General features: G+C 40.3%; 6 protein-coding genes across 11 annotated transcripts; 4 read left to right on the top strand and 2 right to left on the bottom strand.

Annotated features, from left to right (window-relative positions):
- Positions 1-3,824: 3,824 nt before the first annotated feature.
- On the bottom strand, positions 3,825-4,801 carry LOC6606114 (selenoprotein F). Its single transcript, XM_002030886.2, has 3 exons — positions 4,686-4,801; positions 4,512-4,630; positions 3,825-4,306 (listed from the first exon to the last, which is right to left on the bottom strand). Exons 1-3 carry the CDS (start codon positions 4,722-4,724, stop codon positions 3,928-3,930), a joined length of 537 nt encoding a protein of 178 aa, XP_002030922.1. The 5' UTR covers positions 4,725-4,801; the 3' UTR covers positions 3,825-3,927.
- Positions 4,802-5,316: 515 nt separating this feature from the next.
- Positions 5,317-9,832, top strand: LOC6606113 (protein spitz). Its single transcript, XM_002030885.2, has 2 exons — positions 5,317-5,406; positions 8,767-9,832. The coding sequence occupies exon 2, from the start codon at positions 8,861-8,863 to the stop codon at positions 9,512-9,514; it is 654 nt and encodes a 217-aa protein (XP_002030921.1). The 5' UTR covers positions 5,317-5,406; positions 8,767-8,860; the 3' UTR covers positions 9,515-9,832.
- On the top strand, positions 5,317-11,835 carry LOC6606112 (NEDD4 family-interacting protein 1-like). Of its 3 annotated transcripts, none has more exons than XM_032718067.1 (3): positions 5,317-5,406; positions 9,930-10,026; positions 10,154-11,835. In XM_032718067.1, the coding sequence occupies exon 3, from the start codon at positions 10,156-10,158 to the stop codon at positions 10,957-10,959; it is 804 nt and encodes a 267-aa protein (XP_032573958.1). In that variant the 5' UTR covers positions 5,317-5,406; positions 9,930-10,026; positions 10,154-10,155; the 3' UTR covers positions 10,960-11,835. The 3 variants fall into 3 exon arrangements, with proteins under 3 accessions (XP_032573958.1, XP_032573959.1, XP_032573957.1); XM_032718068.1 differs by having other exon boundaries at positions 9,930-10,030; XM_032718066.1 differs by lacking the exon at positions 9,930-10,026.
- Positions 11,836-12,900: 1,065 nt separating this feature from the next.
- LOC116801262 lies at positions 12,901-13,893 on the top strand. Of its 2 annotated transcripts, none has more exons than XM_032719627.1 (2): positions 12,901-12,989; positions 13,073-13,893. In XM_032719627.1, the coding sequence occupies exons 1-2, from the start codon at positions 12,930-12,932 to the stop codon at positions 13,778-13,780; spliced, it is 768 nt and encodes a 255-aa protein (XP_032575518.1). In that variant the 5' UTR covers positions 12,901-12,929; the 3' UTR covers positions 13,781-13,893. The 2 variants fall into 2 exon arrangements, with proteins under 2 accessions (XP_032575518.1, XP_032575519.1); XM_032719628.1 differs by having other exon boundaries at positions 12,927-13,004.
- A 479-nt stretch (positions 13,894-14,372) lies between these two features.
- On the top strand, positions 14,373-21,305 carry LOC116801261 (zinc finger protein on ecdysone puffs). Of its 3 annotated transcripts, none has more exons than XM_032719626.1 (4): positions 14,373-14,519; positions 15,355-15,453; positions 15,723-16,086; positions 19,365-19,491. In XM_032719626.1, the coding sequence occupies exons 2-4, from the start codon at positions 15,446-15,448 to the stop codon at positions 19,389-19,391; spliced, it is 399 nt and encodes a 132-aa protein (XP_032575517.1). In that variant the 5' UTR covers positions 14,373-14,519; positions 15,355-15,445; the 3' UTR covers positions 19,392-19,491. The 3 variants fall into 3 exon arrangements, with proteins under 3 accessions (XP_032575517.1, XP_032575515.1, XP_032575516.1); XM_032719624.1 differs by lacking the exon at positions 15,355-15,453 and adding an exon at positions 18,160-18,389 and having other exon boundaries at positions 14,376-14,519; positions 19,365-21,305; XM_032719625.1 differs by lacking the exons at positions 14,373-14,519; positions 15,355-15,453 and having other exon boundaries at positions 16,003-16,086; positions 19,365-21,305.
- An 87-nt stretch (positions 21,306-21,392) lies between these two features.
- On the bottom strand, positions 21,393-26,032 carry LOC6606110 (prostaglandin D2 receptor). Its single transcript, XM_002030882.2, has 5 exons — positions 25,532-26,032; positions 22,731-22,947; positions 22,417-22,609; positions 22,001-22,356; positions 21,393-21,863 (listed from the first exon to the last, which is right to left on the bottom strand). The coding sequence occupies exons 1-5, from the start codon at positions 25,735-25,737 to the stop codon at positions 21,597-21,599; spliced, it is 1,239 nt and encodes a 412-aa protein (XP_002030918.2). The 5' UTR covers positions 25,738-26,032; the 3' UTR covers positions 21,393-21,596.
- Positions 26,033-26,209: the final 177 nt, after the last annotated feature.

Genomic DNA, 26,209 nt, shown 5'->3' with positions numbered 1-26,209 from the left:
GGAGGGGCACTACGGCAAAATACTCCTCTTTCGGATTCGACTACCTTTCCAGACTGCTTGGTACATATTTGCACATGAGCCACGGATCGAGGGATCCGGAGAGCAAATAACAAATTATTCACATAAATGCGCAAGACGTCAGCTTGGTTTAATAAATTAAACAAGCTGCTCGTAATTCCAAAATCAAGTTTTCGATCTTTACAGCCTTAAACTTATAAACAAAGCTAGAGAGAGAGAGAGATTCCAAGCCAGGAACTAAACTAATGAACCACACAGCAAGAAAAGTTATACTCCAATGTAGAAATAATATTAAAAATACATCTTTTCCATAATTATATTGACATATTTGATTTTGTTTATTGAATCTGACTGGTGTCGTTGAAAAATATTGATAAAACCTTCAGAGAGCTATTGACTCTTAATAAAAGTAGCATAGGTTGTGTTGAATAACTGGATAAACATGTATCAAATGAAACATTTTTAGCTGTCTTTCTATATTTCATATATTTTTTTGCAAACAAACTTACCTTGCGCTATAACGCAAATATTTTAATTCTTAGATTTTATTTGGTATTTGATTTATTTGCTAATGTTTTGAAACATAAATATCTCCATATCTCATTTGAAAAAAATCCGATTTGTTTTCTCAGTGAGAGAGAGAGTTTAGATTAGAGAGAGCAAAACGGCAGTTTGCGTGGGAGAGCAGATATCGGAGGTATAACGGTAAAGGGCAATCCCCACATGTAGTAAACGAAAAGCATAACGCCAATACAGTCAAGCCTCCATATTAGACCTGAAATCGAAGCATTTTAATTGAAATGTTTTCGCTGGCGTTTATGGCTGCTTATGTTTACTTTTCACACTCGCATGTTTAATTGTTATGTTAACAAAGGTTGAGCGTCCCGAGCATCTTCATCTTTCGGGGGGTACGACTGTACCTACCGAAAGCGCCAGAAACGAACGGAAAACGTTAGGGCGAGATAGCTGGATGATTATTATTATTTCGTGTTCATGTTAGATCTTAATTAAGTGTTAAAATGGCATGAAATTAAATCTGTGAGTGTGTGGTTAGCTGGAAGTGATGACGCTGTGACGATAACGTCATTATCGTTATCACCCCCAAGCCACTCGAAAGGCGCAAATGTTATCAGCATTCCCATTCGCATTCGCACAGCAGAAACAACAACAGATTCGATTCCCAGTTCACAATCCACACCCAGAATCGGCCGACATTATTCAGATCCTCCAGCATGGGGGCTTCAGCTCCAGCACTCGGCATCCGTCCGTGCTCCTCCAATCTCTCCACTTCCCGGGGGGTCTTTGGGGACATTGCCATTGCTGTTTCTACAATGCTACATTGCTGTGTTGCTATTGCTTTTACTGCAGCCAGCTGGCAATATGCCTCTGACACAGCAGCGGTCAAGCAATTAGTATTTCAAATCACGTAAATTATATTCATACTTATCTTAGGTAACTTTATTTTTGAAAAGTCATACATTTATAGTAAGCAGCGGTAAAGGAAATGGATATTGTAGCTCTCTGATAATAAACCACATTTTTTTTCTTTTTACATTAGATATTTCAATAGCAACGTCGATGATTGGGCCCTTAACAATAAAAGTCCTGCTGGGTTTTACTACTTTTAGGCATCTAGTTTTAGTTTTTGCTACTATTTTGATGGCAACCGTAAATTCATTTTATATACAGAAAGTACATATATATCGTAGTTTTTGCAACACGTACCAGTTGAATGCACCCTAGTTGCTTATATGGCACACAATTGATAAGAACGCAAGAAATTCTCGGATTCCAATTGTAATGCATACCTCGGTTTGTGTGTGTGTGCGTGTGCGTGCGCAAGAGTAATCATAATAGCAAATAATTAGTATTGATTACAGCGCCCTGCCATTGTTTGATAACAGTATGAAAAGCAGAAAAGGCTATATATGCTAGAACGTCAATGTTTTAGTAATTACCCTTTTAATAGTACTTAATTGGGAGACGACATCCAAATTGAATACCCATACTCAGGTGAGAATGGCTTACATCTCCAAATTCTTATATCTTCTTATTCAAAAATAGAATAGAATATTTAAAAATATTCAAATTAACTTTAGTTTCTCGGACAGCTTACATTTACTTTAAGATTTTAGCAAGCATATTGACATCCTACTCTGCTGCCACCAACACATTTCCTCCACATCCTTTAAAATGAAATAGTACATTTGTTGTTCTTTCCATTTAGGCAGGGCGGCACGTGCCCAAAGTGCGTACATTTGGGGGTACATTGTCCCTGGATATACATTTGTACTGTACATATATCCGTACGATGGGGTCTGCGTGTGATAGCAGCGTCTAAAAATAATCTATACGCATCAGAGGGGCCCAGCATTGACGTTAGAGATTGGATTTGGATTGGATTGTATTGCCACACGTACTGGCTGCACTCCCTTCAAGGGCAGCGTTGATAAAGGGTCCATCACAGTGGTGCAAGGACGATGAAACATTCTCCAAACTCGAGGTACTACATCCCATTGTAGCATCGTGAAAAGGCTTAGATTACAACAACTAACAACAAGGACAGCAAATAAGAAATAATAATGTATATTAGTGTATACTTGTTATGGAACGTAAACAGGCGATAGTGCTGAACAATATTATTTGCTTTTCGCTCTACCGCTCGAATTGCTGAATTTGTGATGCTGTAATCAGTTGTAGGAGCATCATAGAATATGTAATGCATTTTTCAAAATTCTAATATAGCTAGATGTTTACTTGCATAAATACTGTTGCATTTGTTTATAATCATCGCATCCAAATAAACTGCATGCCGTAATACCATTTATATTAAGATATTTTTATGGATGGCAGTTATAAAAGAATCCACAATATTTTAAACATTTCACAGTTTACATTACATTTACATTAATTCCAAACCCAACATCAAATAAAAAATAATAAATATATCCCTTTTTCAGGATTTACTTTTAAAACATTGTAGTCCATATAACTTTAAAAACATTTGATCCAAGTGTTTCAAAGTAGAAAGAAGTTATTAAGGTAAAAGTGGTAGTCAAAACATTTTTATTTAACTGTCATTACATATTGGTGATATTTGCTCAGAGCACCGATCCCATTATAATATGATTATGGTTGACTTAGGAACTGTTTGCTCATGCGCGTTATCCGGATAAAAACAAGATTAAGAGAGCGGAAAGACGGCGATGTCAAGGCTGCGTCACACATCGGAAATAGACATCAGCTACGATTTTGGCGGGCAGAAATATGCTGTTTGCCGTTTCAGTTACCACAATTACTCCAGCAGGCTGATCAAATATTGATCGACTTGAGGACCCCCACCATGTGAGTCCACTACGTCACTGCTGACGGCCACAAAGGAGGGAGGGGGGTGGTGTGATGTCTTTGCGATAAGAATTTCGGCTACAATGCCGCGAATTTGTTGCCTCAGCCGGGAACTTTCCTTTGCCATCGATAACAAGATAACAAATAAAATGATTTAATTTGTACTTATGAATCCAAAACTCCCACGGCGTCGCATTGCAGTAACTGGCTTTCCAGTTACTCCCAAACTGTGTACACAGCTTTTCCGCGGTGGCGCGTAGAAAAGCTCGGAAATATGCGCCACCTTGCAGTGGCTCTAAAACCGTTTAAAAACTAAATCTAATTTGTTAAAAAATAATCTCTCATATTGCAAGTAAATTTTATTTATATCCTTGATCTTTATGTTTTTATTTTTTAAGTTCAGTGGTTTGATATCCCAGAAGTTTTTAGTTTATTAAATAAGTTAAGCCTCTTCGACAGAATATATTTAACAAAATATAATTCTTCAAAGATTTTGAGAGAAAATGGTACTGCCCATAATTTTGTTTATGATTTTATTAATCTACAGTTTTGGGAATGCTTATTTTATATCCTGTTGGTGCGCAGGTAATCATCATCGTCATCTCCATCGGCATCCTCCACCACGCTGTACGAACTCTTGCCTGCACCATCCTTGGCCAGATGCGTTTCGAAGAACTCCTCGACAGTGTCCGTGTTCCACTTGGTTATGGACAGCGTCTCCTGCACCTTGCCACTGGCATCTAGGAGCTTGACCACGGGATCCAGTCCTCTTACGTATTTGATCTGCAGGTTGGGGAACTTGGCAGGCCGGCCGCTTTGAATGAAGGCCTGAATCTGCGGATAGGCCCGGAATTTGCAGGTGCACACCTCCAGAATGGCCTTGGCATATGTCCTCTGTGCCGCTGGCTGTTGGTCCAAAGTGCAGCATTGCTTGCACTGAGGTCTGAAATATTAAAATCGGCTTAATAAAAAAGGGCATGGGCTTATAACAGTAACGATACACTCTAAACTAGTTTTATTTAAAGATCTAAAATGAGATATGTAATTTAATCTGCTCTTATTAGATTTTGAGATTAATTAAGCAATTAGCATGTGTACATATGGAATGATTAAAGCAAGCTCGACTAATTAAATGTTATTGAACCCACTTGATGGTATCCAGTCCAAAATCATCCAGTTTTTCGCAACTGGAGCACATTAACTGGGCCTTAATAAAACCCAACGCCCGGCAGTCGGCGGCCGTCAATTCGGCTTGGATTTGCTGGCACTGTGGGGAATAAAATATAGATGATAAACATGTATTGGCTTCAGACATAACTTACACTTAACGCCAGTAGAATAAATATCGCACATGTATGCATTATTGTGGCTAAATTCTAATTAAATTTACTACGTCCACGTCGTTGTTTACAAAATTTTCTTAGCTTAGTGATGTGGAGAAGGGAAAATAACATTATTCACACTTATCGATTATTTTCGGTTTGCCTTATCTTTTCATCGTTTAGGGTATTCAGTATACGGTTTATTGAATTGGAAAATTAAACCAATTTTTCAACAGCTTTAATAGACTCATTATTATTATTACTATATATTTATTTCAGCAATACGAAAGTGAACAAATGATTTCAGGTTTTTATATAAAAGTACGCAAGCTTATTTTCCAATGCTAGTCGGTAATTTCCTGTGATTCGATAGCCTGTCACGCTTTCATCCCTACAATCGATACGGACTGCCCAGCAGCTGGCCACCACTAGCTCAGAAATCGAAGATTATTCGTGGTGGTGCATTTGTTTTTTTTCGCTTCGCTCGCGAAGTGAGCCCAGTTTTAAATTAGTTTAATTGCGTACAGTGAAGCCACTCGATAGCAAAACGCATACTGTCGCAGTTCAGCCAAAAAACCAACAGTATTAGCTGTGTGCGTGTTTGGCGACAACAAGTCAACAAAATTCGAACAAAATCAATAAATCGGAAACGTGAGAGAGCGCTGCGCAAAAGAGAAAAGCGAACGCAATCGCAATCGACCAACGCATAGAAGAAAACAAGGTGAATAAATAGAACATGGCACAGAAAAGGCGAACTAGAATCAAATCGAATTAAAATCGGGTACAGAAATAGACGTCAAAAGAAATGGCGAAGAAAGGGAAACAAATAACCGTTACAGGAGCGCTCCTGAAGATTTAAGGCTCTCTCTCCCCCTTCTCCGCACTTAAGCACAAGTTGTGCGTTTGTGTGTGTACATGTGTTTATGTTTTGTTTAGCACATTAATAATCTTAATTCTGCTAGATTTCGCCACTCAGGTGCTAAATGCTAAAAAAAAGTGCACACTCTGATAAGTCTACCCGTGTGTCGGTGTACTTGTTTATTTAATTCATATTTACACTAGTAAATTAATTCATTTGCCCTTGTACAATAACAACAAGCGCCGTTTGGATGGAAACTCGTTCTCGTAGTCTTCTCTCTCTTCTTTCTCTATTCCACTGCAATACCACTGCAGATGTCGGTGTCTGTGTGTTTTTCATTCAATCCAGGAAATTGCCCCTTGAGAGACCTTCCATTCAGACAGCTCCATCTGCATCTTCTTCAGCTTCTTCCGCTTGCATCTTCATCCTCTCTCTGGTGCTCCCGGTCCCGTTTAACTGGTTTACTTCATGCTTTATTCCAGTGATGCCTCCTCTATTGCCCTCTCCCTCGCGCACACCTGCTGCTTGGCAGCTGTCCACGCGCTCAAATTTCTTATCACCGAACAAACTCCGGCTGAAACACAAAACCTGGCTCAAACTGCGTTGTTACTTTACACGGCAATTCGCTAATTTCCAACGCCTTTTGTCACGGCCCTGTTGCTTTCTCCCTCGCAAGCGCTCTAACTCCCTCTCCCGTCCTATTTTTACATACACGCAGAGACAGTAAAACTTGGCTATGACAAACTATTATTTCATAGATACCAAATAAAAATAGTTCTATAATTTTTTGTTTTTTAATACGAAAATTCTTTTGAAATTACAGTTCGAGTTCAAAAATTCTCATATCTGTTTCAAATATAATTCCATGTGTTGACATTTGGAAATGTATTAGCTTTTTTATTTAATTTAAAGAATCAAAAATGCGTTTTAAGCGAATGCATACGCATTAAAAGCGAACGAACTACTAATAATATCGATTTAGCCGCGTTTAAACTTCTATAATAATTCTCAGCAATGGAAAAACAAGCGTATTTTCCAGAGAACCTTACCTAAGTTTTTATATATATTACATTGAAATTAATTCTATGCCAGCTTTGTAGCATGTTAACGATAAGTGAACTTGAGCCCGATTGTTAGTGAATTGTTAAGAAATAAGACTGAGCACAGTCGCTTTACATTGGGATTAATTGTGAAATCCTCGAAATCTTTTTGTTTTGTGTTACTATACAGTCTAATTAAAAATGATATTGCTAAATGTATTGGCAAAACGCAGATAAGTTCAACTGTACAATATACAATCTCTTGGTTTCGTGCAATTTTGCAATTTTTCAAATGCCCGCACATCTGACTCATCCACAGGTAACTGTAATTACTGCCTAGCATCCACATGCTTTCCGCACCTGTGGATGGTATTCGTCACCTTATCAATACGATTTCTCCTTGTTGACTTTATTTTAGATATTCCTGCGCACGAAAAAAATTGGCAACCTTTAAATTGAATTATACAGACAGTACTGTTCATGTTTTCCTATATTTATTGGAGTATTTTAAAGTTATTCAAGTTAATTATTTTGTCCATATAAAACCAAAGCCTTTTGTATTGCGATACTTACAACAATTCAATTGATTAGCATATCATATCAAAGTTTATTTCTGTGTACTCTGCTGTTTGAGGTCAATTTTTGATAAGCCCCCAGGTGCTCATTTAGCTCGTTGGCGTCTATTAGCTCATTATTCAAGCTTACGTCCGGCTCACCCACACACCCACAGATATAAAAAAAACTATAAAAACCCCATACATGCACTCGCAAAAATTAGGGCCAACTTAAGCCCACTCACGCAGTTTCTTTATTGGCTTGAACTATTTTTGTTTTGCTTGTTTGGCTCCGTTTTTATTTCAATTGACCGAAAGGTCATCTTAATTGCATTTGTGTGTTGCGACTGTCGCACTGTCCTACTCGCACTCGCACTCTTCTCCTGCCATTTCAGCTGTCAACTTTCACTCGTAAGCATTGTTGTTGTTATTTTTAGACGTAGGTGCGTGCCACACATGTGATGGGAGGAAAAGAGAAAGATTTATGGGGCTGTGGGCTCCGTAAAGCTTTACAGAGCGATTGGAATCGGTTCAGTCCAAGGACTCGCCACTGTGGATTAAGATTCTGACTAGTGATGAGAGTCCTAGAAAACGAAAGCTAAATACTAATATTTGTATCTAATTCGTGATTGATTGAATTGTACTTTGTACAATTATTAGATTTAATGTGCTAAAATCCAAACAGGTGACGAAAGCCAACATTTTCAAAACTTAGCGCATCATTATTATAATTGCAACTGTTTTGATCTTATTTTCTTCACTTCCAAGTTAACTGTAGAAGAACATGACTTTAGTTTTGATTAATAATTTAATATATTGCATGTATATATTTTTTGTTTCACTGACATATTTCTTAATATAAATATAGATAGTTAAGTTGGCATGCCTAGCGTTTATTCAAAGCATTTTATCTGTTAGAGCAGCTGGAAAGTTTTAATTAACGCTAAGTGGTATTCCGAAAATGGGTGTTTCTGAAAACGATACTGTTATTGTGAACATACCCATGCGAAAGCTGAATCACAACTAAGACAAACACCTATTTTTTATGTTGTTATACGCCCACTCAAATGGTCGCTTGTTGCTTACAAATAACATATTTGTTTCAGCAGAATTACTCAATATCGTTTCTGTTGATATAAACATAATTGAATATCTTTCTAATTATTTTGTTTACATACGCATCGGGATCAGTTACATTCTAATGAAGCTTGTACTTGTTCATAACAAGGCGTTTCAAAATCCTAAGGTTAAGTCCATTTTTAATACGTTTAAATACATATTGTATTAAACCGTTTTTATATATTGAAGTGCCTGAAGTGTACGTTATGTTAAGTGAGAGTGTAAACAGAAAAACCAATTGATAATGAATGCAGGCTGTGCAAGTGCCACAGCCGCTTGGGTTCCGCTCGCGATTCCGGCCAGGTAAATAAACGATGTCATTTTGTTGTTAAAAATTTATGAAATTCGATTTTCTGTTTCTCTCGTTCTCACTTAGGTCGAGGAGCATAGGTTGTAATTGTGAGAAGGAGGCGGCTGGCGGTGCTAGGCAGGCAATTAACCCACACAGACCCGAACACGGGCTTACATTTTTGATTTGTTTTTAATTGCACTTCGTTTTTGTTTTGCAGCCGCCTGCCAGCCAAAGCCAAGAATTCCACATTACAAAACACCCTACACTGCATTGCCACATTCCCAAGTAAGCTGCCATGAGTTAAGATCAAGATGCGAGCCCAGGATCTGCTGTTGCTTGCCACCGCTTTAATCGGCGCTTACCTACCGCTCACCGCCGCCTGTTCCTCGCGTGCCATCGCTAAGCCGCGGCCCACAGCTGCACCGATCCTGCCGCCGGATAATGTGGAGATATCCACAACGCCGAGGCCGAATGTCACCTTCCCGATCTTCGCCTGTCCACCGACCTATGCCGCCTGGTATTGCCTGAACGATGCCACCTGCTTTACGGTGAAGATCCACAATGAAATCCTGTACAACTGCGAGTGTGCGCTGGGATTTATGGGACCGAGGTGCGAGTACAAGGAGATTGATGGCTCGTACCTGCCAACCAGGAACCGTGTGATGCTCGAGAAGGCCAGCATTGTTAGCGGAGCAACGCTGGCACTTCTGTTTATGGCCATGTGCTGTGTGGTTTTGTACCTGCGACACGATAAGCTGCAAAAACAAAAACTGCACGACAGCACCACAACCACAACGACTGACGGTGGCTGTCAGAACGAGGGCATGGACGAGGTGGATGGCTTGCGACCCTTGCGCCCAGTGAGACGTCCCTTTGGCCCTTGCCGCATCCTATCGCTGGAGGAGGCCCACCTTCAAGCGAAAGCCTCCAATCGCCCCAGGCATTGCAACGAACTTTTGCAATAACTAATTAGCCTGGCTGCTCATTTGTTTTTAAATGTCTAACATGTCCAACTGTTTATTTTAACTGCTAAACGAAACTATTATTTTTACCATCTGATTGAGATGGCGAATGCCGTAGTTCTAAGTGCCTACTGACGTGCCTATAACACATTTAGATCAAGTATTAACGAACGAAAACTGATTGCTCAGAGAGAGATAAAAATAAATCTAGATATAGTTCAATGCAATGTTGGCAGCTAGCCGCCCATTTATTTATTATACACCTAATTTTATTAAAAAACGCGAGAACTAATATCGTCAATAAAAGCGAGAACTAAATCACCTGCTATACTTTCAATTTAGATAATGCAAATTTCTAAGAATTCTTTTATAATTTGATTGTGAATTCACCATGGCCTTGATTTTCCTTTTATTTCAGAGATGCATGTAAATACTAAACAGTTGATCTGGGCTTCTGTGTGAAAAGCTTATCATGTGATGTTAAGCTACACGAAAATGAGGATATCTTAAATTTAGTATGTAAGAAAGAAAAGAATTTCTTAAGAATCTGCTTTTTTGAGACGTCACCTTAGGCTGTCAAAAAAATTGATATACCCCTTAAGCACTGAATTAATTTTCACGTTTTTCGTTTGTACTTTCCAGTCATGCCGCACAACAACCAGCCGTCTCCCGGGGATGATCAGTTGGGACCTCCAAAGGCGGACTTCAGTGCTCCGCCGCCGTACGAGGCGAACGTGGGCCATGGCCAGCAGGTGGCACTGCCGGCTCAGATGCCACCGCTGGCCCTAGCCACACCCGATCCCAGTCAGATCCCGATGCAGATGCAGGTGCAGCTGCCGGGCCAGGCGGACCTTATGAATGCACAACTGCCGCCAGAGATACATGGGAAGTTGCCCACGTACGAGGAGGTTCAAATGGAAAAGTCGCTGAACGGAGAGCTGCCGCCCGCCTTTTTGACTTTGCCCTCCTCTCAGCAGCTACCGCCGCCGCCGAATCCGCTACTGCCGCCGAATCCGCTGCGCGATGGAGCCGCCTCTGTGCGATCCGCCCAGCCGGCACTCACGTTCATCGCCATCGATGCCAGCGATCCGGAAAATAGTCTGTCCACCACTGACAACTTGCTCGGCACGGACATCATGTTCATCACGGCCTTCATTGTGGCCTTTTTGTTCAACTGGATCGGCTTCCTGATGCTCACCTGTTTCTGTCACACAATCGCCGCCCGATATGGAGCATTGTCGGGATTCGGATTGTCTCTGGCGAAATGGACGCTGATCGTGAAGCACTCGACGGACTTGGCCTCGCACGAAAACTCCTGGCTCTGGTGGCTGATCTGCGCCTTTGGCTTTCTGATCAGCATACGCGCCTTAATACAGTATGTCAGCATCAAGCGATCGTGGCGCCTCCTTTCCGCCTCTGCCCAGGAACGGCTGCTATTCTTTTACTAAGTGCACCTGGAGGCTTTCAAGTGGCCGTCTTGTAAATACGTTGTGGGTGGCTAGGAGGCTCGAACGCTACCCGATCCCAACACCCTCTATTCCCCAGACCCAGCACACGAAAAATCAACGCGAACTTGTTTTGGAGAGTTCTCGAAATCACTATGGACTTGAAAGTATTCCCTCAAATGTATTAGTCAATCACTTTCTTCATAAAAGAAGTAATGGTATTCAAAAATATACTTTGTATATCCGTTTACTACACTTTCAAGTCGCAAACTTATTGAATTAGCTTTCAAGAGATTTTTTTTTTTAAATAAATGTATTGAACACTTTTACCTTAAGCCAATTGTAAATTGTAAACGGTGCAGCGGCTTAGATATTGCAAAGAAAAAGCGGCACCGTACACAAACCCCAATTCTTTTTTTAAAACTCCTATCGATTTCGCGAGCTATCCGAGTTGTGGGTTAGCGTTTTTGTAGTTTCTGTGTTAACTAGCGCAACTTAGTCCATGGAACCGGCAACTGTAGCATAATGACGTTAAAAATGTGTGTTGAAAAGTGAAAGGCGATTGCATCTTCGCCTGCTCCCCCCAATCGATTATAATTGTAAATGTATGTGAAATGTGTATGGATATATAAATATCTCACCCTTATTGATCCCTCTACACCCCCACAAAATCCCCCTAGGCCTTTTAGTGGCGCCCATGCACTTGAAACAAAGACACAAAACAAACCAAAAAATAAATGGGATAAAAAAATATGAAGGGTCGAGATAGAAAAGTATGCCACCCATATCTTTTGTTGAGCCCATTTTACGCTGTGGTACTTAATTAATTAACTACACAAGAGCCAGCAGTAATACGAATGCTAAACACACACAAACAACTATTGCTAGAAGATATGATTATTGCCTATTATAACGTTAAATTACTATGTTTAATCCCTTTGTATGTAAATCAAACGATGCTTATGCATTGCAAAGGGTGCAGAGTCGCAAGATCTGCGCCAGTTTTATGCAAATTCAATAAAAATCGAATGATGTCATTCAAATATGGAACTTTTATTTGGTACTGCTCAAAATTAAGGAATATTGGAAACTGTCAATTTGAATAAAGCTACGCATATTTAAGGTTAGTTTTCAGCTTGAATTTGTTGAATCATTAAATTATGAACTAATAGTCGAATCAAGCTTTTTCGGAATCAACTATTTCTGTATCCTTTTTCGTCGTAACAGGTAAAATAATATATTTCTGTCCGTCCGCGAGACTGTACCTAAATTCTTCAGTACGAGTTCTAGAGAACTACAAGGGCTAGAAGGTTTTGAGTTTTTTCAAATCAAAGCTTATTTCAGGTAAAAATTTTATCAACGATGTCTTTTGAGTGTATGCTAAAATGATTATTATTTATTTTATAAAATATTATTAATATGAATCGAATAGAATAGTAATTTTGTTTGAGTAACCATCGTGTTCCTTTTGAATAATTAAATATTTTCTTCAGCTTGGCTTTTGACATTCTTATTAATAAACAAAGCCTATCAATACCAATTTTTATCAATACCGACCGAATAAGGAATAAGATGGATTTCTGAAAAACAATTACCAAATTTACAAAGAAAAGCAATTATTTTAGCATGCTTATATTGATAAGGAACTCATGTATTGTTAGAAGCGTATTCTTTTGTATTTTAATAATTACCTCAATTTATTTTATTTAACTTAGTTACCCACAAAACACTAGGCTAAACCGAAATTTCAGACATTCTAGTTCATCCCAAAGCTCATATGAAAGGTACTCAAAGACTAAGTACATATGTATAAGTTAACACAATCACCAAACAGACGAAATATAGTCGTAAGCCAACAATAATTTATATATAGCTTGATTAAAGATTTTCTGATGGGTCTCATATTGCGACGATAAGTATAAAAGGCCTTCTTCTGAGCAACAATAATTCAGTGTTCGTTGTTCGTCGGTAAGATGAAGGCAGTTACTTCAACAGTGTTGGGTTCGATCCTAGTGTTATTATTAATACATTTTGTAAGTTGAAACTAGGTAATTATTTTGTTGTATAATTTGTTTTGACATATGTATATACTAAATATTTCTTATATTTTTAACAGACATCTGCAAAAGATGCGGAGGTTCACTTAACAAATCCTCCAACAGAGGGCAGACTGGTGTGTAATCCAGGGTATCATATCGTGGTTAAAAAGGGTACCTTGTATCATAATGGCAGGAAGCTTGACGAAAATGCACGGTATGCGCCGAAGATGGCGTGTGATTTGGAGCAGAGTTGCAACTTTAAATTTACACGGCAAACATTAAGTTACATGAGTACAGCGATTCATGAAGGCACACAACTAACTATTAATTACGACTGCAAGCGGGATAACTTCCAAGGAGATCCAAGAAGGATAACAGATTATACGAAAACGCAAGGATGTCCGCAAGACTCTTTTGTTCAGAAACACGTCGCATATTTTAACGATGAAAATATTGCTCCCAAGAGGGATAACCCCGTGGCACAACGGGAAAGGGAAATGATTGCCATGGGCGTCTGTGCTCAGGTCAAACGTTTTAGGCAAAACAACCCAAGAACGCCCATCGATCCACATCTTGGCACAGTCTACTTGATATATGACAATCGAACAAGTAAAAATGATTTCATGCCGAGTTCCGATCCTAGAAAGTGCCAACTTAAGGACAGTGCTCTGGCCAAGACATACAAGTATAATTGCGAGAGGAAGGTGGATAAATGGACATGTACTTTTGCCGGCAAGGGAGGGGACTTGGCCATACATGACAAGGTCACTAGTCACTTAGAATGATTATTATATCCAGGACTCAACGCTCAAACGGGAATCCCGAGCCATAACGGACTAATTTTCTTCCAGACCCAATTTTAAATATACATGCAATTGATCAAATTTGTAATAAAAATATTGATAAAAGAATAAATTTGTAATATTACGAAAATTAGTTTATTCTTTCATCTATCGTGATGGAATACAGCCATAAATATCCGCTATTATACGCCAATAAAATTCTAGCAAATTTGTATGAGCGTGAATAGTTATGAACTAAGTTTTAACGCTTTTTGTGTTTTACAGAAAAACGTTTTATGTCTTAAAGCGCATATTTCACTTAAAGGATCCGTTAAGATTAGTAATTTTAAAAGTGGCTTTATGATAGCATTCTATAAGGGTATATACAAGGATTACAAACGGATATTCCTTCGAATAACAATTGTTAGTTTAAAGCTAGCTTAGCTAAGACACAAATTTTGAAAACGAGTATTACGGTCTATGCCAATTAAAATATCGATATTTTGTGTTTAAAAAGCATCGATGTGCTTCTTTTCGATAGTGATGAAAATTCCTTTTATCGATACTTCGCGCACGACCATCTCTAGGTCAGCGGCAAGCGTGATTCGATTTTCTTTCGTCGTTCGGATCGGAGTGTAATTTTGGATAGCCGAGTATTTAGACGAGGGCGGCCATCTTGCTGAAGTGACGAAAACTGTAGTCCAAGTAGTCCAGTCATTTTGACAAATCGCCGTTGAAACACGTAAGTTAATAACTAATTTCACAAATTTCACCTCTGTGCTTTGCTTGTGTAGGCTAACTAAAAACTGGTGCGTATGTATGTATCTGTTGGCGAAAATTGTACTTTTTCCCTTGCTACCCGGGCGTCTGAAAATAGTAATTATTGATTTTGCTGGGGCTCCTTGCGTGTATTTGTGCATGAAGTAATGTGATAATGAATACAACTGCTGTTTTACGAGGCCTTGATTGTTGATTATCGTCGTAAGCGTTATTTATTTGCATTTCAGAGGTTAGACAAATGCGTTTAGTATACGTTATTGGTGCAAAACATGTTTTTATCGCGATTAAATGGGTTTCAGGCTTTTTTTTTCCTATTCTGTACTCCTTACATTGCCCTCCCTCTCTTACTCATATGGCCGGCCGGCTTTCTGGCTGAATCAATTACATATACACACTCACCGTCTGGGCCGCCATCTTTTTTCCACTCGCAATGATAAATTTCATGGGTTTTTTGTTACCTTCATTTAAATTGGCCAAAAGGCGTGAATGTGTTGGTGTCGCACAAACCAGTTTTACAAGTGATTAATGTAAACTGCTGACTGTAGCGCCAAAATTGTTCCCATTTCTTTTTCTTTCCCCATGTCATCTATCTCTTTGCGTGTTTGTATGTATGTATGTATTTGTGAAGTTGTGTGTGTATACGCACGCTGTCTTGTTTTACGGTTTTCTTTGGAGTTCAATAATAAATAACTACCCGTAGATGTGGATGAAAAGATCCGGCGATTACTAACCCAAATTCATGAATTCCCGCTTGCATCTCAACATTTGTTTCGTTCTTTGTGCCGTTTTACTTTCAGCTTGCTTAAATAATTTCCTCGCTTAAACAAACCCTACATTACACATCCCATAAACACTCCCAAAAACCACAAAAAAAAACCCATCAAAATTATGGTCAGGTATGCTGCACATCAACCCCGAATATTCCAAATTATTTATGTATCCCTGGTTCCCAATTCCAACCTGTTTAATTGTAAAATTATATTTTTCCAATATTTTCGATTTGTTCCTTAAATTTTTGTTTGAAATCTGTCACCCTATATAAAATAATATCGTAAAATGCTTCTCAGTCTGTTGGAAAATTATAATTTTTTGAATAAATTTGTCCCCCTATCACTTTGAAAGAAAGTTATAGTCAAACTAATAAGTGATTCGTGTCTTTTTGCAGCGTAAAGGTCAACGGAAACCAGCAGAATCGTTCAGTGAATAACGCAAAGGTCAACGGCAACATGGCATTCCGTGGCAACCAGAACCGAAACCGCAATTTCGGAGGTGGCAACAACAACTATGGTGGACCCATGGGCGCCAACCGCATGGGCGGCATGAACATGTCGCCCTGGGAATCGCAGAATCCCGGCGGCGGACAGTTTGGTAACAACATGCGGCAGGGTGGCGGTCAGATGAACGCCCAGGCCATCAACTTGGCCAACAATCTGCTGAACAATCTGTTCAGGAACCAGAATCCACCATCGCTCCTCGACTTGCCCCGCGGCGGAGGTGGCATGGGAAATCGCAACCAACGTGGTGGCCCGGTATGTACAAAAGTTTACTTATTCCCAAATTCCAAAATGGTGACAATGCCAACCGAATGAATTGTTATACTTACTTACCTATGTTGTTATTATTTATGGGTTCGTGACCTGCGAATAGTATTTCTGTTGTGGACTGTCCTATGTTGAAATAAGTTGAAAATTTCTACATAACATGTTGAAATATATTCAAAGCACATAGTAATCTATATATTTTGTCTGTTTACTTATGTATTCAATATAAACTCATCTTAGGATGTCTAAATCGTATGAACATTTTGTAATTACGTTGCTCTCCACAGCAGAAACTTTTATTTTGTGTTTTACCCTTAGTTAGATCGTAATATTGCCAAATGTAGCTAATGCTTTTCCTTTAAAAAATAAATCAAAACTGATCTTAAACCTAATCTTAGCTTGTAGTTTACTAAACCGACGACTGAAAAATAACGAAAACCAGCAAAAAGAATATTGAAAAAAGTAATAAGAACTTTGTGCAGTGTAGTTATCAGTATGTAAGGTTGTCAAAAATAAGGATTGATGTGGTATTAGGAGGATTTCAATAAAAACGCATTTATTCCATTTAAAATGCAATGCTTTTTTGTTTCGTAGAAACTGCACAAACGAATAAGAGCCTGTTTATTACACCGAAAATAAGAAATGACAATTTTATAAAATAATACACACGTATTGATAGCGAAATGTACCAATTAAAACATGTACCGCCAACACTTGTTCCACTAAACGATGAAAAGAGTATGATGATGATCTCCATATGTCAAGATTGAATCATAAGTAATTTATATGCAATATTTTCTTACTAGTTGTACTTAAGCATTTAATTACATTTTTACCATATTTATAATTCGATTAATTAATTTCCGAAGTTCCATTGCCAAGTAAAAGAAACTTTCTTGGCCGAACTCAATTTGCCACAACGCTTTTCTAATTTATCAATTATCTATTTTTATTCTCTCTTCCAAAACCAAACAATGCCAAACTCAAAAATTCGATGCTTTTCAATACACCTCCAAATATCGAATATCGAAACCGCATCGTCTTGCATATTTCGAATAATGCATTCCATATTGTTGTTGCTGCTCCGGCATATATATTTGCTGTTGTTGTTGTTGATGCCGCCGCTGCTGTCGTTGTGGTTGTTGTTGTCGTTGTCGCTGTTGCGTGTTGTTGTTGCCGTCGATGATGACTCTTCCCATTTGCAATAATCCATTGCAATCAACGAAAATCTAATCCCCATTGACGGCCAACAATATTTTCGAAAATCCAAATAAAATTGAATGCAAAACGCAACACACACGCACTCAACACACACGCACACGCGATGCACACACACGTTGTGGCCAATATGCGAATCTTCACCAACGATGCGATACTGTAAACTGTACGATGATTCCCGTGCGACGCCACTGATTGATTGATTGATTGACCGATTGCTCGCTCGATTGACATTGATCGCCATGCAATCTTCTAATCTGCTCTGCTCTGAAACCGAAACTGATCCGATCTGGTACTGGTACTGCTTGATGGTGCAACATAATTACATCCAAAACCACAATATGAAATACCTATTAATATCTTATGTCTAATGCAAATTCATCGCCAATTCTTCTTCGACGTTCCTGCCTCTGAAACTCAAAATCCGATTTCCATTTTCAAATGCCACTCGCCGCCACACGCCAACGAATTAATATATATATATAAATATATATCAACCTATCCCCGTCGACTGATTGGCCGCCGCAACTGCCCCGTCGATCTGACCAAAATCAATATATATATACCATGTGCTCCATGTACTTATGTATACTTTACTATATATCAACGATTTATTCCCGCAATTGTCTATAATGTGTTCAATCTGATCGCTCCGCCCCTCACACAATATTGTAAATGGCCAACCGCGCCATATTGTCTCCGATCTTTCGAAAATGCTTTGTAACATTAATGCCTCTGTTTGTAAATCAAAACGATATCAATTCACATATGCCCCATGTGCGCATTCCGAATTGTGCAAATATTTTAATGTCAATCCCTAATGATGAACGAAAAAATGTATAGATGGTCAGTCGCGGCGGCGGTGCCGGCAATCGTCTCAATAACCGTCGTGGCCAGGGAGGTGGCTTCCAAAATCGTGGCGCCACTGGTAGTGGACCCAAGCCCCCGCCAAAGCAGGGCGGCGGCGGTATTCGCAAGCAAAATGCTTTTGATCGTGCCAAGAAACTTTTGGCTAAAAATGCCAACCAAAATAAAAAGAAGGAACCCACTCCTGGCGAAAAGAAAATCGAGAGGTAAGACTTACAACAACTTTTCCAAACAAACCAAAACCACAACAAAAAGTATACATATTTTGCTGCCCAAAATCGAAAGGATTGATTTCTTTCACTAATACCAAAACAAATAACGAACTTAGCAGGGCGAATAATTAATAACAACTTTTTACTTAAGTTCTTAGGCATTCGAATTCTCTAATGCGTTCCCTCATACATCTCTAAAAAAGTATATTTAATTAGAATTAGTTCTTCATTAGGGATAGTATATTTTTTGATGCTGTTTATAAAACTGTGTGTGTATGTGGGGCACCTTGTGCGGGGACTCATTTGGGTAGGGAATTGTAAATGTATAAATTAATGCGTTAAAACTACATACTCATTCAAGCTCATACTGTTTTTTTTATATCATTTAACTTAAAAGAAATTGAGAAAATATATCCTTTTCTTTCTTTTGCCTTTTGTGCACAAAAATAACTTTTTAAAAATATTTTCAAAGTTAAAATGAAGAGAATTTTATAATTTAACTTCATATTCAAGCTTAAATATTTGAATTAAATGTATAAGCTTAGAATAGTATTACATTTTTTCTCCTTTTTGATTGATTTTGAAGAATATAAATGTTGAATAAATATATCATAAATGTACGATTTCATAAGAAAAGAAATACGCCTAATAGATGACCTAATATTTTTGTTTAAAACATAATTTGTGGCATATTTCTTCTCCTTGCTAACTCATCATACTCACTATAGTAACGCATCCTTATCATAGCTAAAAACATTTATTATTGTATCACCTATCGCCACCTGTACTGTACGTATCATAAGTATAAATTGCAGCGAGAACCACCTTACTCATCTAATATAATAATCTCTTCCCAATAGCCACACCAGACGCATTCCCGTCTATGAATTTCAAATGCAAAAACTAATGAATCTTTCTTTTTCTATTCCTTTTCGAACAAATCGAATGATCCATGATCAATTTTAATAGCCCTACCAAGGAGTCTCCATACGCTAGTGTGCCGAACGACATGTTCTACTGTCATCTGTGCAAGAAGCACATGTGGGACGCCAACTCTTTCGAGAACCACATCAAGGGCCGCACCCATCTGATGATGCGCGAGGGCATTGAGGAAAGCTACCGCCTCAAGGCCAACATGATCCGTCAGGAGGCCAAGATTGCAGAGCAGCTCAAGTCGATTGAGTTTGACCGCTTGAAGCGCATGGGCAAGAGCAAGCAGCGTCAGCTGGACTACTGTACCATGTGCGACCTGAACTTCCATGGTCACATCTCGACCCATCGCAAGTCGGAGGGACATTTGCAGCTGAAGAAGTTCTTGCACCCCAAGTGCATTGAGTGCAACAAGGAGTTCGCCACTCGCATTGACTACGATACTCATCTGCTGTCCGCCGAGCATCTGAAGAAGGCTGCCGAGAATAACACCAAGGTGGGTGAGCGCAAGCGCCAGACCTTGCCCATCAGCACCGAAGAAGAGGAGACCCGCGATTTGCGCCTGCCCCAGAAGCGCAAGAAGAAGCCGGTCAAGAAGGAGGGCGAAGCAGCCGATGGCGAGGCTAAGAAGGAGGGTGCCGGCGATGGCGAGGGAGCCGAGGGTGATGAAGCCGAGGGCGATGAGGCCAAGGAGGGTGAGGAAGCTGCGGACGAGACCAAGGAGGGCGATGAGCTCAACGAGAGCCAAGAGGAAGAGGAGGTGGCACTGCCCGTGGACCCTGAGGACTGCATCCTTGACTTCAACGACGGCGATGAGATCCCCAGCGAGGTGGATACCCGCCTGCCTAAGTACAACTGGCAGCGTGCTGTCGGTCCCGGTCTGATCTCCAAGCTGGAGTGCTATGAGTGCTCGGTGTGCAGCAAGTTCTTCGACACCGAGGTGACCGCCGAGATTCACTCGCGTACGGCGACTCATCACCGCAACTTCTTGAAGTTTATCAACGAGAAATCAAGCGATACTAAGATCGCACAGAAGCGCGCAGCTGCCGCCCTGGAGGAGAATGAGCGTAAGAAGCGCAAGATTGAGGAAGCAGAGGCTCCGGCTGCCGAGGGTGTCGCCGAGGAAACCACCGAGGGCGCTGAGGGTGAGCTGTACGATCCATCGGAAGCCACCGGCGACGACGAGGACGTAGAGATGGCGGAGGATAATGCTGAGGGCGAGGGCGAAGGCGAAGGCGACGAGGAAGCCGAGGCTGAGGTCGAGGAAGATGGCGCCGGCCAGGACAACGGCGAAGAGGAGATGGAAGCCCAGGAGGGAGAGGGCCAGGAGGGCGAGCAAGAGCCCGAACCCGAGCCAGCTCCAGTCAAGACTCCTGCCCCGGCTGAACCGGCACCAGCAGCCAAGACCCCAGCCAAGACTCCGACCAAGGCAGCTGCTCCGGCCGCTGTTGCCAGTCCCGCAGCTGCGGCAACGTTGGCAGACGCCTCTCCATCTCCGGCCAAGAAGGCAACGCCTGCTCGCGCTGCCGCCGGAGCCAAGGCCACGCCGCAGCGACAACGCGCCCGCGGTCGCTACAATCGCTACTAAGTAGACGTCGAAAGAATTCGTAATTTAACATAACATAAACCTTAATATACAAGAAAAGATTACATTCACGCCCAGGAGGAGGATGAAGAAAGAACAGATCAAATCGATCTCTTCCCGCAATTTGACATTTGCATCCCAATTTGCATATACACTGAATGAACGGACACTGAGAAGAAGACGGTCAACTTTTAGTTGAAACAGTTGAATATATTGTACCTCGAAGCTTCTTGAAACTGACGAGGGAGAACACAAACAAGTTGATTGAATCGAAAAACGTATTGCCCGATTCCCCCCTCCCAGAACGCACACCATGCCAGCCAGCGAACCAACCATTCAACTTATGTAATCATATAAATTCTATAATAAACAAAGAAACAAAACTAGTTGTAAAACAAATGCGATTCCTGTTTGTCATTGAGGGATTGAGGGATATGGAAATTGGCTTTCAATCTGTTGCGAAATAAGATTCAGTAGCAGTGTATATTTTTTACACAAGCGTTATATTTAATGCTACAAATCGGTACGATACGAATTGGGATATATTTATTATTTACAGCTTACGAGACTAGGCGCTACTCCCAGGAGTGCTCCGAAGGAGGCGGAAACGCTATTTGAGTGAGATCCCATTGAGTCGGGGAAATGGGATTAAGTACTTGGGCGCGCGGTATGAGGATCGAGTGGAATCAGTTGAATTCCAGAGTATTCGCCTCCGTCATCGTCGTACGCATGCGGCTCTGGTCGCTCTGGGAACGACGAAGTCCGCCCGGACGCCATCCGCTCCTCCAGCGCTTGATGCAGCCCAGCAATGACCAGTTGATGGACTTGGAGCGACTCAGCACATAGACATACGGATCCGAGGTGAAGTGCAGGGCCGTGAGAACATCGGCGATGATGAAGAACTTGTTCGATGCGGGCACCCGATTTGGAGCTATGGCCAACGGGATGGCGATCTAAAACGGAGATAATTGTTGATATAGGTCATGTTAAGTTATATGGTAAGTGGTATCTTTACAATGGTTGAAGATACTAGACCTTTAGTAGTTCCTATCTGAAGTTAGATTTAGGATGGCATCCACCCAGTACTCACCATCTGTGGCATCCAGCAGATGACAAACGAGATGCTGAGGAACGCCATTAGTTTGGCGAACTTGATCTCGACCGGAGAGGAGTCGGTGGCCGCCATTGTGACGCTAACGCTGTGCCTGTACTGCCTTGCCGGCTGTACACTGCGATGGCTGTTTCCGCTTCCGGTGCTCAGCTGCGTCTGGTAGAGGGTGGTGCCGCTGCTGCTCTCGGGATCGATGCTGATGGCACTGTTCTTGTCCCTGGAAACCAGGTCGTAGTGCATGTGCCGCTTGGCCGTGCGACTCCTGCCGATCACACAGAGCAAGGTGTGGGCCACGAAGAGGTTGCAGGCTACGATTACAATGCACAGCAGGGTACCTGGATTGCATCGATGGTCAAATCATTATCTTAAATGTAACCCATTTGGTAGGAATTTACCGAAGACCATAAAGAGCACCGCATACGACTTGTTCCACACGCCCAGCGCATCGCGATATCGTATACACTTAAGCTGGTCCGGATTGGATTCATCGATGTATGCACCAAAACCAACGAATGGCAGGAACGTGATCACCACGGCGATCATCAGAATGCTGTTGATGCTCTTGCGAATGAGCTCGTAGGTAATGTGCTATGGCGAGATTTGTGAATATTTAATGAATGAGTTGGCAATGTTTGTGATTTCCTGTGTGCACTTATATCATTTCTTAAAATTAAATTACACTAGAAATCAAATGCAATCAAGTTCATACCTTGTGGTAGATAAAGGGTCTGGCTAGGGCCATCCATCTTTCCGCCGCCATAACTGCTGCAATGCATCCAGAGCTGAGCCCGAAAAATCGCCAAACCACGAGACCCACGCAATCCAGTCGAATGAAGGACTGCAGGACCTCCTTCGAGAGATACATTTTCAGCAGCGTCGTGGTCAGCATGCCCAGCAGAGCCACCAGATTGTTGGTGGCCAGGCATCTGGAATAGTTTAGAGCTCAGTAAATTTGGCAAAGCTTAGCTTTATGGCATTTCGAAGCTCATAAATGGGAAAGTAAATGCTTTTCCTAGCGTAGCCATTAGCGACCAAATTGCCTACAGTTCGTTGGGTTCTTCAATAAGCTATAAGCTAAATATAAGTTGGGCGATCGATAAAATGTAATAACGAATTGCTTTCAATTAATTGCCACTTTTATAAACCGAAACTTTCAATCAAGATACCTCGTAGTTGCCCCATTTGGTTGTACAACTATCGATTTTGGTTATCTAAGACGTGACTCGGTCCTTAAACACTTTGATTCGAACGCCGACAAATAGCAATGAATAATTATTTTGGTTAGCAAAATGCTCAATTATTAAAAGGAAATATCTATTATATGGATGTTTAAAAATTTAATTTATTTATTTGTATGTTTATATTATAAAGGATGCTCCTCAAATTTTAATTGATTTCCCCATTGAATATATATACAATATTCAATGGGGAAATCAATTAAAATTTGAGGAATATTAATCACTTAATATTTGTTTAAATATTTAACATTAATTTTTATATTTATACTGATATAAACTAAAGTAGAGATTTCTGTGTATCTATATACTTAGTGAAATATGTGAGACTGTCAATGGTGACTTAGATTAAGTGTTTCCTTTTATTGGTATCATAAAAGATTGCATTTGTGGGGCACGTATGTGTTTCGATTTGATTGTTTTTTTTTTTTTTTGGGGCGCCGTTGACACAGGAAACTCATTTGTCTCCCGTTTGAAATGAAACTATATGAATGGTAGGCCTTTTTCTAATGGAATATAAATATAATACACACGCTTAGAATAGAATACAAAAATGGGATTGACAATTCCCGGGGATTGGCCAAACAGTCCGTGCATCGTTAGGCATTGCAATGACTTTATTCATTTTTGTTTTCATTATTTGTTTGTGCACATTGCACCTTTATACTTGATTTCGGCGAACAAGCGATTAAAATGCATTTTATGGTGCATTGTAAAAGTTTCGCCAAAGCCAAAACGTCGGAACTGTTAATTACAGGGCTAAAATGTCTAAATCTTCAATTCCATTTCAATTTGCAGTGCGAAATGCGAAATCGTTCTGCTAACTTGTAAAGGCAAAATCATTGTTTACTCTAGCAATGGGAAAATACACACAGCCATTCCGGTTCTCGTTCATAGGCAAAAAGCAATAAGGGATACCCTGGATTTATCGACACCGCTCAAGTGCCAATCACCGGGTTCGTTCAATCAATCAAATTACAGATCAGGCATGAAGGCATGCAGGAGGCCTGGATGCCTGGAGTGGAATTTATGCTTCCTCGACGTCTTAAATTGCTGGCGACAGCAATTTACGCATATTACGCATACGCACTGTCGTCTCAGCAAAAAAAAAAAAAATGTTGGAAAAGGAGCAAATTGCAAACAAGCTCACTGAATTCGCCATAGACCAATGCTGATAAATTTAATATAAATTGTGACAGATATAAAAGAATTTCCTTGTGTGTCATATATTTTATCACTTCTTTAAAGTACAAACCCTACCGAATGATTAACACGATGTTTAAAATATCAACATATAATTAATATTTTTCATTCTTTTATTAGTATTAGTATTGAGATATGAACATTTTATAAGAAAATAATATTAAAACGAATTTGGTGAAATGCACATTTAGACTCCCTTTGTAGGTTTAAGTATGTACTTATATAAATAATACTCTATAGATAAATATGATTCACTGTAGTATAAGTTATTATAAATAGTAACAGTTGTCTGAAAAAAAAAAATAAATAAAAATAAAATAAAACAAATCAAATCAAATACACAAGTTTAATTCCCACATATTTACAAGGAATAGATTATCATTTTAGTGTTCTGCCTGTTTCTGCACCTAAGCAAAGTTAATTTAAAAACATATTCACATAAATCTTTTCCCCAGTATGCACATTTGCCAATCAAGTCAACCACCGATCGCCGTCTTCAGTTACACCATAAAGCTTTTAATGCATTCGCAATTGGCTGCATTCCCACGTCGCCGATAAGATTGACAGAAAACAGACTGGAATATGGAATATGGACAGAATCTCACAGCCAAAACACATGGCCAACGAACTAAATCCGTCATTTGATAAGATATGCAAAAATAAAACAGCAATAACAATGCCGCGGCCAAGCAAAACAATTCAAACTATGCAAATCAGACCCGCATAGGCATATTATAGAGCACCAAAGTGGCCGCAGTTGAGAGCAGGTTGAATAAACCTACATAGCCATGAACTGGACACAAACAGTCGCAAACATTAACTGCATGAAATCGGTAGCTACACGCTGAGAAAATATGCAAAATGCCAGCTCAATAATATTATTAACCATTATACTATGTGGTTTTGCATGCCTAGTATTAATGCAATCCAAATAAAGATATTTGAATGAACAGTTTAAACATTCTGTATAGTTTGGTTAATTACACAATTATAAATTACTAAAATGTGTAAATTTTTTAGAGAATATAGCACCCATTTTTGCATTAATAAATTATTAATCTAATGCACTTACCGCAGCATGAGCGTGTATTTGCTGTTTTTGTTGAGCTTCTTGCGCGCCAAAATGAAAAGGGCCAGCGAATTGCCAAAAACGCCCAGAACCATGATAATAACACCAATAATCAGGCGATTTTGATTTGCATAGAGGGCTTTCGGAGGCGCCACAGTAGTTGAGTTGTGCGGCATCAACAGGTCGTGCACAGGTGTTGTGGTTTCCATGTTGCCGGTATGATAATTGCGCTCGATTGCTGCTGCTGATTCAGGTGAAAATCTAACGATATTTCTTTTTCACAAATGAGCCTGCCGCAAAAGCGCAAGGCAGCTCGCAAATGCACTGGTAGCTGGAAACCCGTTTCGATAGCCAAATTGGGACTTTTCGCCCAAGACACTTAATTAATGATTAGCGCGCGCGACACTTGATCAACCAATGACCGACCAATTCGAAGGCGATTCGATTCGATCCGAGGAGCGCGTCCGCAGTCAGCCAGGCGTCGATTTAGAATGACTGCCGTGCCGAGCAGCGCACTCGTCGGCTGCTGTCCATAGCTCCAAGCCATCCAAGCCATATACACGTGGGGGTGGTGCTGGGGCAGATCGGAGCGAGGCGGATGGCTGGGGGTACGGCATGACATGGCTCCTTGCTCAACAGTTGGCAAACACTCAGGGTTCGGCTCTGGATCGGCTCTGTTTC

The sequence above is a fragment of the Drosophila sechellia genome, chromosome 3L, assembly GCF_004382195.2.
Source record: "Drosophila sechellia strain sech25 chromosome 3L, ASM438219v1, whole genome shotgun sequence".
In the NCBI taxonomy this organism is placed as follows: domain Eukaryota; kingdom Metazoa; phylum Arthropoda; class Insecta; order Diptera; family Drosophilidae; genus Drosophila; species Drosophila sechellia.
This window is presented reverse-complemented; position numbering and strand designations above follow the sequence as displayed.